General features: G+C 46.1%; 1 protein-coding gene across 2 annotated transcripts in view; it reads right to left on the bottom strand.

The window, feature by feature from the left end:
- The window catches only part of EML1 (EMAP like 1), a 92,160-nt gene extending 79,908 nt beyond the window's left edge, over positions 1 to 12,252 (bottom strand). For both annotated transcript variants that reach the window (XM_075426506.1, XM_075426507.1), the window contains exon 1: positions 11,979 to 12,252. In XM_075426506.1, the coding sequence (XP_075282621.1) occupies positions 11,979 to 12,045 (67 nt within the window). In that variant the 5' untranslated portion in view covers positions 12,046 to 12,252. The remainder of the gene's footprint in view (positions 1 to 11,978) is intronic.
- Between the last annotated feature and the right edge of the window lie 1,172 nt (positions 12,253 to 13,424).

The following is a 13,424-nucleotide window of genomic DNA, read 5'->3' as shown; positions in this document are numbered from 1 at the left end:
ATGCTTCAGCTGTAGTCAGCCAGACTTGATTCTGAGAACAGAGTGGCAGCATCACGCCGATGATGTTTGCTACTGATTAATTCTGCTTTTAGGGTATGCCTTTTCCTGCAAAGTTGTGGAATAATTTGATCAATGTGTCCCTGAATTCAACATGTTCCCAAGAAAGACAATATAAGAAAGAAGAGATCATTGTTCTTTTGATAGAAATTTTACTTCTCTCTTAAAAGTACAAAAGAAAATTCAAAGAAATACACAGTTACAAAGTTTTGAAGTGCAAGAAAAGTGCAGATGAAATGCAATTAAGAATTAAAATTCCTGTGTATAAAAATATTGTGAGTACACCTGTGCACCTGGGGCTAACTATGGTTTGCTTTTTTTTTTAATCAAATGTGATGTCATATACTGCAAAGAATATAAGAAGAATTACAAAAAATATTGAGATTTATGGCTTCCAGGGAGGGAAAAAAAACACAAAACACACACAGACACACATCAAAGCAACCACAAAAGCTAAACATTCACCAAAGAAATGAAGGAATCCCAATGGTAAAAAATTTCTGTTAGTCAACTCTGCTTTGAATGGGTAACTGGACTGAAAATGAAATATGTAATTTTCTACCTCTAGGAACTTTTAATTTAATTATAAATCATATTTGTAGCAGTCCAAAAGTACTCTTACTCCTTATTACAGTCTTCTGGCAGCTGCCTTCCTCTCCCCTGTATTGCCTTACACATTGCTTTAAAACTTTGCCCACCACCACTACACCTGGCACAAAACAGAAAAAGGGGGATCACATCTACCTGCCACAATACAAAACAGATGGGTATCGCTTCTAACTTGGATTAATTTATTGATGCCGTGCAACACATGGTGCCACAATCAGCTGCAATGACAAAAGCTCAGTTCCACAAGACACCAGGGCCAACCTAGCAGCCCCCAGTTTGCCTGCAGCACCCGCTACTCCTACAATTTATCTTCTGCTGCCTCTGGAAGATGCTTTAATTCTCCAACCTGGCAGAAAACTAACCCAGCAAAAGCAAAACCAAAGTACCACACACAAACACTGTGTAGACTTTTTTTTCTGTTGGATTAGCACGTTAAATCAACTCTGACAAATTAGTCTGTCAAGTGTTGAGTGGGTAAAACCACAGAGCGCAAGCGAGGGCAGGAGAAGTGAGACCTTCCTCCCAAGCAGCTGCACGGTGTACGTTGGCTTATCTGCCCGAGCATTGCAGCCTGAAAATGGGAATGGATGGGTGGGAGGGGCATCAGGTTTCCCCCAGTGCCAGAACCCACTTCACCTGAGTTTTCTACTATCATCTTCCAGCTCCCACAGCTTTCTGGCCTGTTTACCCTTACTCCTAAGCAATTCTATACACCCTCTTATCACTTAACATCTGAAGGACCAAGCCTGCCATCTTTAACATCCCTTATTCAGTCTCTATACATCTCCATCTATGTTACATTGTATTCTTTCATTTAATTGAAAAAACTGAAACATTGTCACATAGCGTCCCTCCTCTTCAAAGTTAGTAGTTGGAATGATTTTATAACATCAATATGCACCAGGAACAAGGTAAATTTTATGAAAAGAAGCAGATAAAAGGAGAAAGTGTTCTTTCAATTTAGCTTTGCCATGGGGGAAAAAAGAAGGAAGAAAAAAAAAAGTGGTAGGTTGCCCTGGTATTGACTCTCCCTGTTTAAACAAATTTTAGAAATAAGCATATCAATCACCCAGGGGTATGTCTTCACATAAGAGGTTAGGGTCCCAGCAAGAGTATCCTACCTGGGAATGACAGCTACAGAATGGAATCTCTCAAATAACTTGCACATGAGGCAATGCTGGAATAAACCACACTGCCCCGTTCACTGTTGTAAAGTTTCACCTTAATGCCTTACAACCATAAACTCCATAAAAAAAAATGAATAGATACACATATATTGCTCTTGGGAGACCATACCAACAAACGTATTTTCCAACTTCCATTAATTTTAGTTATAAAGCTTTTGCTTAACACAGCAGCAAACATTTTTCAATTCCATAGCTGAACATGTAATCCCACAACTTAGTTTCTTCATTGTTTCCAAAAACCAAACCAAAGCATCCAGGTCATAAAAGAAACCTGAAGTAAAGTTCAGATAACTAATGATTTAATTCAGCTATAAATTTGTTCTGAAAGACTACTGGTGTGATAGAAACATTTTTCAGACTTGTGCAGATAACCTATTTATTCTAAGCCTTTCAGATAACAGACTGTCAAATGTAAAGTGTAGCAAAAACAATCTAAGCAAACCCCACCTGTCCTGGCTTCAGTAATGATACAGTAATCCATCGGGGGGGGGGGGGGGGAATCCCATAAACAAAAACCTTACTATTTGTATCCTGTTTATTCAACTTTAAAAACAGAGGTGGAAACACTGAGCTATTAAATACTCAAGAGGCCAGGTAAACTGCTACACCCATTTCCTTCCCCACCACCTTTAAAATGACTGGGCTTAGATCTTTCAATAATGCAGAACTGTTGTAAATGTAGAGCCTTGGTTTTAGTTCTGCCCAATCCATTTAACTTTGCTCAAAAGAAGTCAAGAGTTTTTAATTTTCAGTTCTAAAGATGACCAGTGTCCATAATTGGATTTTTGATAAACAAATCATTAATAAATCTTCGGACACACAGAAGTGCTCAAGTCCAACACAAGTCCTACGGTCCCTTGTTCATGATACTAAGAATCTCTTCTCAAGAAAAAAAAGAGTAGAACAAGAAAGCAAATTTTCAGCAGCAGTGTACCAACCATATTTCTTCCCAAATCAGAAAGAGAGATGGTAAGAGACTAGAGACTGGGAGACAACATCGAATCATAGAATCATTCAGGACAGCACAACTGCCCCAGCTCTAGCTGCCTGCTGGCTCTGATAACCGCCATCTCCCTATGCCTGTCACAGCCTGGCCACGCTCGTGCTCATGCAGTGATCGTCCCCGCTCGCCCCTCTCTGCCTGGCATCGTGGGCAAGCCTCAGGACCGCACTCCGAGGGCTGATGTGCGTTTGGTGCACCGCACCAGGCTAGAGCCAGCCCACGGCAAACGCAGAGACGTACGGACACCGGAGGCCTCACCGCGAACTGGTTTGCTGGACAGATTTCTTCCTTCTGTCGCACGCTTCCTGCTCACGTAGACACAATGCTAAAATACAGCATCTCGGAGCTAGTGAGTCTTACACATAGCTCTTTTGAAGTGCTCTGCCCTCCAGGTGCAGATCCTGCAGCATGCCATTCAAGCAGAGGTTTATCTGTATGCCACCGGTAGCTGACCCCCGCCTACACATCTGCCAGACCACGCACCAACATCCCACATTTTCAAAATGGATCTTTTCTCACTTCTCAGTAGATGACGGCCTTGAGCCTTGCAAAACATATAAATGCTTAACTTAAAAATCGTATGCGTAAAATCTTTTGTCCCAAAGGATCCCTTATCGGCTCATTAAAACATCTGAACACAGAAGGAATTACTTATTTCCAAACTGAAGTACAGCCACCACAGGGATCTCCCTCTCACACACACACGCTGTCTAGCACAAAAGGGAGAAAAAGAAAAAACCTACCCTCACACCTCCCTCCGTGCACGGCATTATACAGAGTAAGGCAAATTACAGTGGTGTATATTTTTTTACTGAGAGCCAAAATTTCTAAGAATTCTCATTTCCTTAAACTCGACTGGAGTTTGCCATGAGCGTTTCTAGAATTTGAAACTGCAGTCCTACTGAAGTCCACAGGCAAACTCCTATCGGCTGCACAGCATCAGGGTTTCTCCTCTTACCCCAAATCACATCAGCAGTTGTTTACTGTGTTAAACTGAGCTATTTTAAATACGCTTTATATCCATGCCTCATATAATTCACAGACATGAACTCTTTATATGCAATTTTAAAATTCAATTCGAAATTCAATTTTTAGGTTCACAGGTAGGAAACTACAAAAGCTGGCCTGATTTTTCAGATCACTTGAGCATAGTCCAGGTTGGCCCTGCCCTGCTATTTTGGCCTATATTTGGAAGACGTAAAGCAAAAAGGCAGCAGAGCAGACACTGGTTGGAATAAAGACTGGCCAGCATCTCCGGATATGCTAATGCCTGTCAGGCTTTTATCAGTTTAGATAAAGTCTCCGTTGCCCCCTGTGGCCCAGCCAGCCTCGCCAGACCACCCACCTCACCGCAGACCTCGCTCACCTCCACCAAGCCGCCCTCCGCCGGTGTGCAATCCGTCACACACTGAGCGGTAAGACCACGTCATCCAACACGTCAAGCCCGAGGTGCTTACTCCAGGGTCGGGAGCAGGACCCACCTGCTGGACCTGCAAGCTGTTTAAGACAGCATCTCCACGTGGGAGTTGGAAGGATGCCTGCCAGGCAGCAATAGGTCTGTGCAAAACAGCTTGGGAAATGCTGGACAGGGAAGGGGAAAGGATGCGACTGAGTAGTTACTGGTTTTAGTAAGCATAAATATGAAACTGACCGTCTGTTGGGATCTCACTCAGGTTTCAGGATGATATTCCCCCCCCCACGGGAAAAAATAAAAAAAAAAGTTGTTCCTAATACTGCTGACTTCAGGGTACAAAGCATTCCATCACCTCAGGGAAATTCTGACACCACTGCCCAGCCATCCCCACTTGGGTGTACGGTGGGAAATCTCAAAAGCTGTTTCCGTTTGTTGTGGTTTTCACCACAGTTGTAACAAAAAGAAGCATCTACCTTTCATGAAATACAAGGTTGTTTACAAAGTTTTCACTATAAAATATTTGCCTTTACTAGCTTGAAACAATGACTGTTTCTCTACCTTTTCTATTTATATATTGACATGTGCTCCTCTATTCTGCATCTTAGGAACCTCACATTCTAACGCTTAGCTTAGGCTCTTGTTCACACACAGTTCTCAGATGACTACAAGCCAGTAGCAATGTTTAGTATCTTGACCTGCAACAGATTATAGAAGTTATACTTAAAGCCAGGAAATATTTCTTCTGTCCTGCTTGCAGGAAACTTGTGTAAGTTTCCAATCAAATACAGGGCCCATGCTGTTAAGAAATGCAAACTGATTTTATCACAATGAGGTGTTTATTTCAGATTTTAAATCGAAAAAGGCTATTAGTGTCTACATTCCACAACATCTAAAAACACTGCTAGAGACCTCAAATATGCTTTCAAATGAGTATATTATACTTACTCAATAATCAGTCATTTCGAAGCAAGACAAGAAAATGATGGACCATGTCACATTTTACTCTTTGGAAGTAATGGAGTGTGGACAATCTCACTTAATTCCTTTCCAAAGAATTAATTTAGTGAAATCTTGTTAACACATCATTATCCCCACCCCATATCCCTAAAAAACCTCAGGGAGCTACTTCCACATTTTAATTATGTACTGGATGAACACTTTATATTGTGTTTCATGGAAGAAGAGCATCATCCATAGTTCCTTCTGCACTCCCTCTTAGTTTTCACAATTTCTTATGGTTGCCCAATTAATGTCATTTGCAAACGGCGAGCACCCCACAAAAAAATGCAGTCATTATACAGTTTCATGCAACCTTCCTATTTATTCTCTCACATCTTCCTCGAGATTTCAATGATCAAAAGACAGGTTCTTCATTACAGCTTTGCAAACTTTCTCTTGACAAAAGAGCTGCAGCATCAACTTTAAAACCCTCATCACAAATTTCTAAGCAAAGGAGAAACAGGAGGGAAGTCAGGATAAAACCTACTAAAATGTATGTCACTGACTGGCATACTGCCTCACTGCCTCCTCATGTGTTCACTCTTTAATAATGTACTTCTAACATAATTCTAATTTGAATTGTTTGCACGTGGTTTAAGCTTCAAGAAAAGAATCTGAGTTTCGCTATTCTTAATTAGAACCTAAAACACATATTTTATTAGCTCTGTAAAGTAGTACTAAATTTTTAAAAAATTCCTTGAAGATCAGATAAAGCATGTTTTTCTGCTGAGCGCCCAATGCTTTGATTTGCAATTCTGTATGTTGTTTTATTCATGATAAAAACACTTGGTACTTGTAGTTTCTCTTCATACTGCTAACACTAACACAGATTCTCTATTGAGGTTTGACTGTCACCAAAGGATTGTCTCATGACTGGTCTATATTTTCATTTGTTTATGAAGGCTTAATTAAAAAAAAAGCCAAAAAAATTAAATTCCAGTAACTACAATTAACACTATCCATGACTAAAACAAGTTTTAATAATTCATGATTTGGAAATATACAGATAATTAAAAGGCAACAAATTCATTTTACTTCTATAGTGTCTTATTAAAAATAATAGTTTGAGCTTTAATAGGCTAACAATATACATTAATACATTGTGAAAGTCTCTGTCCATTACAGCAAGTTATTTTTGTTTCATAGTGTATTGATTTATTCTGCATTCAATTACTGCACATACAAAAAAATGTGTTTCTGTATGCCACCTCTCCCCTTTACTCCAGGATAGAAGAAAATAAGTTCTAGAAGCAAGCTGATCGAAAGAGCAGCTTATAATCTATACAGCTCCAAAACATGCGAAACAGACATTCAATCACAGAATCACAGAAAGTTTGGGGTTGGAAGGGACCTCTGGGGATCATCTAGTCCAACACTCCTGCCAAAGCAGGGTCACCTACAGCAGGCTGCACAGGACCTTGTCCAGCCAGGTCTTGAATATCTCCAGAGAAAGAGAATCCACAACCTCCCTGGGCAGCCTGTTCCAGTGCTCCGTCACTCTCAGAGTGAAGAAGTTCTTCCTCATGTTCAGATGGAACTTCCTCTGCTTCAGTTTGTGCCCATTGCCCCTTGTCCTGTTGCTGGGCACCACTGAAAAGAGTCTGGCCCCATCCTCCTGACACCCACCCTTGAGACATTTATAAGCATTTATAAGGTCCCCTCTCAGCCTTCTCTTCTTCAGGCTGAACAAGCCCAGCTCCCTCAGCCTTTCCTTATAAATGTGGAGTCCAACCTTGCATTAAATTTACGGGTTCGACTGCAAGAGCCAGAACAAATCTCAGTTAAAGGGAAAACACAAAAATGCTCTCCAAGCAATTCTGAGTAATCAAATTTTCTACTGTCCTACAAAACTGACAGAAGCTTCATGTAGGTTATCTCCTCCACCTCCAAGGTCAAAGCACTCTGCTGTCCTGGAGAGAACAGGTCTAGAGATGAAATATGAGAAAGCCCGGCTTGTCTGTCTGTCTCTGTTGTTATAGGCTTTTGGGAAAAACAACAAATATGAGTAATGCCATTGACATGCTTGCAACATCTTTTCATACACACAGTGCATGAATCTGCCCAGTGAGAACCAAATTAAATCCAGTTTGGCCGTGTGCTATTCCTAGGAAGTGATCACAGTAAAATAAATTACAGGCTCTTCCAACCCCGGACAGATTTGAACTAGTGACCTGAAAGCTGTAAGGCTCAGCTCACCACTGCTCCTCCCCTAACCTACGCTATGCTGTGCGATCTTGGTCCAGCTGTAGGAAGAGGGTAACTGGCGGTATTTCAGCAGGTTAAGGAGAGGAAGTGCGAGAGTCAAATGGGAAAGAAGAGCCGACAGCCAGAATAATAATGTCCATAAAGGCTTCCTGTTTGTGGCGTTCACTTCCTCACCGACGGGGCATCGCTCCACTTGTAGACACACGAGTAAGAGAGAAAAGGTACATATATTCGATTTATTTTAAGGAATGGTGGATATTTACAGAAGCAGAAGATTCAAACTGGAAATAAACTGGCCAAAGCTAGTATATGAATAGATTCACACAATTTACTTCTCATGACTTAAAAGATGTAGTGACTGACAGTTATCAAAACCATTAACTGTCAAAAAGCTTAATAATACGATATGGCGATTTGGGGAGCAAAAAGCAACTGTCAGTTGTCAAGAGGGGTGTGTTTTATTATTATTACTCTACTTTTTTTTTAATAAATGTTAATATAGTTGGTATCGCTTCAAAATTTTCTCAAAGTCTAACTTTTTCTACTAGCAATTACACTTCAGGTAATCAGTTTAACAGAACTGTAATTAATATTATGGAATCTCTTGCCAAAGAAATCAATTTCATTAAGAAAGAATTTGTTTTTCACTTTTTTTACTGTTTTACCCAGATATTTTAAATTGGAAGTTCCTGCCAAACAAGGCATCCATGGTTGCAGAAATGGCCATTTGACAGCTACAATTTTCCCACTAGCCAAGCGAAGAATATTAAAAAGATGCTACAAGTTGCAAATGAATCAAGGATAAATTCCCACTTCCTTCTCTAAGTCCACACAGGCATTCAGCAGAGCGCAGGAACCGCAGACTTCACCCTTTACATTCTACGTGCCTAACACAGCCATTAGCGTCATGCAGGCCATGTTCATTAGGTCATCGTTACGGCTGTAATGGATAGGGGACTGTGGTCAGAGGACCCACGAACCTCTGCCCACACCCTACACGTCTCCCCGACCTGGCTGTGATCACTGCTGATCACTCCTGCAGCTCAGTAAATCAGCTGGAGGCGAGACGAGCCCTGTCTGTAACTCAAATATGTGCCTTGTTCTGCAGAGTGCCGTGTCCCTCATGGTCCTCTCCATCACTTTTTAAGCAGATGCTAAAAACCTAAACACTATCTTGCCTTATCAGCATTCTACCACTTCTGCCTCCAGCTTAAATAACACATTACTAACACCCTGATCGACTGCAGATAAACATAATGGCTTTCTGCCTAGGAACTACATAAAAGTTACATCAATACCAAGGAGGGTATCTATAACCAAGCTTTACTTTTCAACATGCAAAATAAACCAATAGTGTTCATTACCTAGAAAGTGAGATGTAAGTTCAGAACTGTCCTTAGACAGGCATTGAGAGGAGTTACTTTAGCACCTTTCTTAAAAATAAACAAACAGAATAGTCACAGCAACATTTTGTGCATCTGAAGAGACTGTCCTCTGAAAATCAAGAGTGGGGTTTCAAACGAATGTGATAAACTCCTCCAAAGTAGATACGCACTTTCCTCTGAGTTTACAACTAAGGAAACTAAGGCTACAAGAATGAACTAACTTGCATAAAATCACATTGCAAGTTTGTATTTCTTGCTTTGATGCTATCCCAGACTGACACTTGCGCTCATTAACATAACGTTTCTCGAATGCCAACCCTACTCTACTGTTCCGTAAAACAGAGTTGCAGAAAGTAGGTGTCTTTGAACTAGCTGTGCTAAAAATTTGCCCTAGATTTTAGACATGAGGCTCCAAACTAACATATTTTCCTCATCTCTTTATTCTCTCCCTTCCTTCTCCATTTACCATATTTTTTACGCATTTCAAACCATAAAAATACGTTACCAAACAACTATGCAGACTAGATCTGCATATAAGCAAAGAACGAAGTGGGGGGGGGGGGGGGGGGGGGGGGGAAGACCCCAACCCCAAGACGCAAATTCTTCTCCTAAATCCAGAGCCTTTCTAGAGAGAAAGAGAGGCCTGGGGTAAGTTTGCCCTCATATTACTCCTTTCCTCTCTGGCCAGGTCCTCCAACAGCCAAGATCCTGCTCCCTCCTTCCTACCACAGCCCCCTGCCCACCACTGCTCCCCCCCTCCCCATCCCCTCCGCGGCTACCACCCGCCCCGAGCGGGGAGCACGCACTGGGACACCAGAGAAGCAGCAGCCGTCCCTGGGCCATGGCCGGAGCCTGGCTGCTGCCCCGCAGGTGACCCGCAGCTATTCCAAGCGGAGCACAGGCTTTGCGTCCCCATCTTCCCAAACACAATCCGTACAGGCAGTCTCTCCATCATTTCTTCAGTTCAAGACCACCAGGAAATTCCATCATGTCTTTACTTGTAAAACTAAATTTAATGCTTTCTTCTCCGTTCAGAACAGAAAACCTCACAGCATACAGCAACGACCATGTCAAGTGCTCACCAGCCATTTCAGTTCACCCTATATCAAACCCACATTTTCCTTCACGTCTCCACCACTTGCCTGCTCTGTTTGGTTCTTCTTTATGCCTGCCGCACTCCCAATTTCACATCGCCTTTCACACCACCCACTATACTTGCGAGAGTTTTCCACTTTCCTGTAAAGCAATTTTCTTTTCCTCTTTCAACCTCAAAACCCTCACTGCCACCCTCCATCTGTATTTTTTTCCTCGTGGGTCACGTGCGTCTGTGTGAAATATCTGATAGCTCAAGGCGGTGTTCCAAGGCCCAATTCTCTTGTTCTTCCTCATCTCATGCAACACAGTCTCACTGAAGGCTAACTCATAAAACGAAAGGCTTCTGAATCAAATGACTTCCTTTTATCAACACAGAATAATAAAAGTTTACAACAGCTCGTGAGCTCACTGTCTACTACGAGACAACAGCTAGGCAAGCGACCTTGTCGGTAACACATTCTAGAACATAATACTTAAGGATTAACTAAGATTTTAAAACCTACGTACAGCATAAACACATACAGCTTATTTCCATCATGTACAATAGGTGCTCAGAGTTACAAAATCACCATGAGCGACAATTCTCAGAAATTAGCTACTTTGCTTATTCAAACTACTCAGAAAGCGTTGCTACTCCTACTGCTCCCATATGTGCGCTACCACCACGAGCACTATAAAAGCAAAGCCCAGGGATTCTGGCAGGAAGACAGCCCGCTTATGAACGGGTTAGCGCACAAACTTTGAAATACGCTGCTGTATGTTTTCTTTCTTTAAAATACTCACAATGAAATATTTATTAAGCTTAGGCAAAACAGGCATCTGCTGTTAGCATACAAGCCCCGTACGCAGCCATAGTTCTCTCTCCTGAGGAGCTCTGAGCGTGCGGCATCACCTCACCATGCACAGCCCACGCGCGCGACTCGGCGTGCCCCCCCCCAAAAAGCTGCTCCCACCGTCGCACGGTCCACGCAGACAAGAGCTTTCTGCCAACCTGTCCCTCTCCCGCGCCACACCTCAACGCGAATCCTGTAAAATCTGTCACCTCCATTCCTTCCTGGAGAAGCGGCAGCTCCGTTTGGTGCGGGTGCCGTCACGAAGCAGTTTAACGCAAACCTGACCGCAGCTGTTCAGACAGCAGCGCAACGCCAGGCCACCACTGAAACCTGGAGGGACGGGAGACCCACGAATCCATGTTCAGTGAAATGCAAGATTATGAATTCTCACAATTTTGCTGCTAGAAGGCAGCAACCAGAATCAAAACAAGGCAATTTGAGCTGAAAGTTTACCATGAAGAACTCTTTGTGACATCCAGGGTACCAGATTTATTTCCCCCGGGACAACAGCGAACACCAGCCAGCTGGACAACCCCAAACAGGGTGCAGGCCGACCTCCAGACACCCACCGGCAGCTCCTCACCTCCCTTCCCAGGTCCTGTCACCGCAGCCCACTGACCCCTACCTTAAAAACCAAAATAACAGAAAGAACAAGCGCAGGGCAGCTGCCATCATCCCGCACAGGCGCCTGACACCCCGCAGCCGTCCCTCCCGCGGCGGTGATGGGGATGGGGGGCTCTCCGGGGGGGCGGAAGGACACCTGCCCCGGCCGCTCCGCGCCGCACCGCTCCGCGCCTCGGGGCCGCGTCCCCGCACACGTGTGCGCTGGCACGGGCGCGGCGGGGACGCGCAGCGCGGGGCGCGGGTCTGCTTGCGGGGCAGGAACACGTACGTGCGCATTATATCTGTACATATACACACGCGCGCGTATCTACGCACATTCCCGCGAAGGAGGCGCAGAAGTTCCTCACGGAGGCGCCCGGCTTCCCGCTGCCAAACGGGGGAGGCCGAGGGGGGTGAAGTTTCCTCCCTCCTCCTCTCCCCGAGTTACGCGGCGGAGCCGAGCGGCCCCGGGCGGCGCGGACGCCGCCGGCAGCTCCAGGCAGGCCCTCTCCCGGCGCTGCCTTCCCCGCCCCGCCGGGACCCCGCCGCTCCCCGGGGGCGGCCGCGGGAGGCGGCCCCCGCCCTCACCGTTGCAGAACTGGAGCAGCGAGGAGGTGTCGTAGAGGCTGCTGTAGCTGGAGAAGCCGTCCTCCATCCTGCCGCCGCGCTCCCGGCCTCCCCTCGGCTGTCCCGGCGGCCGCCCGCCCGCTGCCTCCTCGCCCACACGCTGAGGAGCGGAGGCGGCTGGGGCCGCGGCGGCCTGCTGCCTGCCTCACTCAGTTGCCATGGCAACCCATTCACTCCGCCGCGGCTGGGGCGGCGGCCGCTCGGCTCCGCTCCGCCGCTGAGGCGAGGGGGGAGACCCGCGGGGCGGGGCGGGGCGGAGCGCCGTCACGGCGCGGCGGCGGGGGGCGGTGGGGAGGCTGCTCCCTCCCTCCCTCTCTGTCGCTCGGCGGCGGCCCGGCCCGCGGCGCCCGGAGCCCTGGCGGAGCGAGGCCGGCGGGATCTCGCGGGAAGGGAGGCGCCGCAGCGCGGGGGTGAGGCCGCCAGCCCGACCGGGGGAGCGGCGGGGGCACCCCGGGGCGAGCCAGGCCCCGCGGCCGCTTCGCCTCCTCAGCGCCCCCCCCCGAGCTCCCGCGCCGCCGGAACCCGGCCCTGGCCTGGCAGCGGGGCGAGGCGGGGTGTCCTGCCCCGGGACGGGATGGCTGTGAGTGCGGGGGTTCTGCGGGGGTGGCCGGAGGTAGCCCCGCACCGCCCCTCAGCTCCGCAGCACACGCTGCCCCTCGCCGCCGGGAGCCCCGCAGCCCCCCTCGGCGCTGCGGCCGGGCCGCGTGTCCGTGGCGGTTCGGCTGGCTGCGGGGCAGCGCGGTCAGGGCAGTGCTGGGGCTGAAACTCCCTTACAGTCACAAAAAAGGAGGTGCAGGCTGTAATTTGTCGTGCCACTTGTATGCGGCTGTAACTACGTAGTTTGAAGATTATTACGCCCTTTTCCAATATAGGACACTAAAATAATTTCAACTGTTTTTGATATTTTGGTCAGGTTATGTTTATAAAGTCCATTCCCGGTGAGATGAGGGTGGCAGTACAAATCTGGTGGCTAGTCATACTGTAAAATAATTGTCTACCTTGATATCTTGCAGGCTTTCTCTGCTAGGGATGTTGAAGTGACCGGTGACCGAAGGCCGTTTGTATTTAGAGCTCCTGAAGGACACAAGAAGAATGGTGCATTGCGTATCTGTAGCACCTTCCGTCTTGAAAAATGCGCTTAACAAAGCGTGTCTTCAGGTCCCGGTCCTGTCAGGAGCTGATTGCAGGGTGGTTCCGTCGTGTGAATGCGTTTACAGGCGTGGGTTCGGTATATGTGTCGGTATATGTGAGTCTTTTCACCAACCACTAAACTATGGTGGTGCTAACACAAAAAATACGCTATAAAATGAGGCCGAGATATCAGTTCCATATTAAAGCGCAGTGAAAAGTGCTCCCTGCTGAATTGTCAGTGCCAACATCGGTAGAGTTGAAGTCATCTCCAACACA

This window comes from Opisthocomus hoazin, chromosome 7 (genome assembly GCF_030867145.1).
Source record: "Opisthocomus hoazin isolate bOpiHoa1 chromosome 7, bOpiHoa1.hap1, whole genome shotgun sequence".
Classification (NCBI taxonomy): Eukaryota; Metazoa; Chordata; class Aves; order Opisthocomiformes; family Opisthocomidae; genus Opisthocomus; species Opisthocomus hoazin.
The sequence above is the reverse complement of the archived record's forward strand: the minus strand, read 5'-3'. Positions and strand labels throughout refer to the sequence as shown.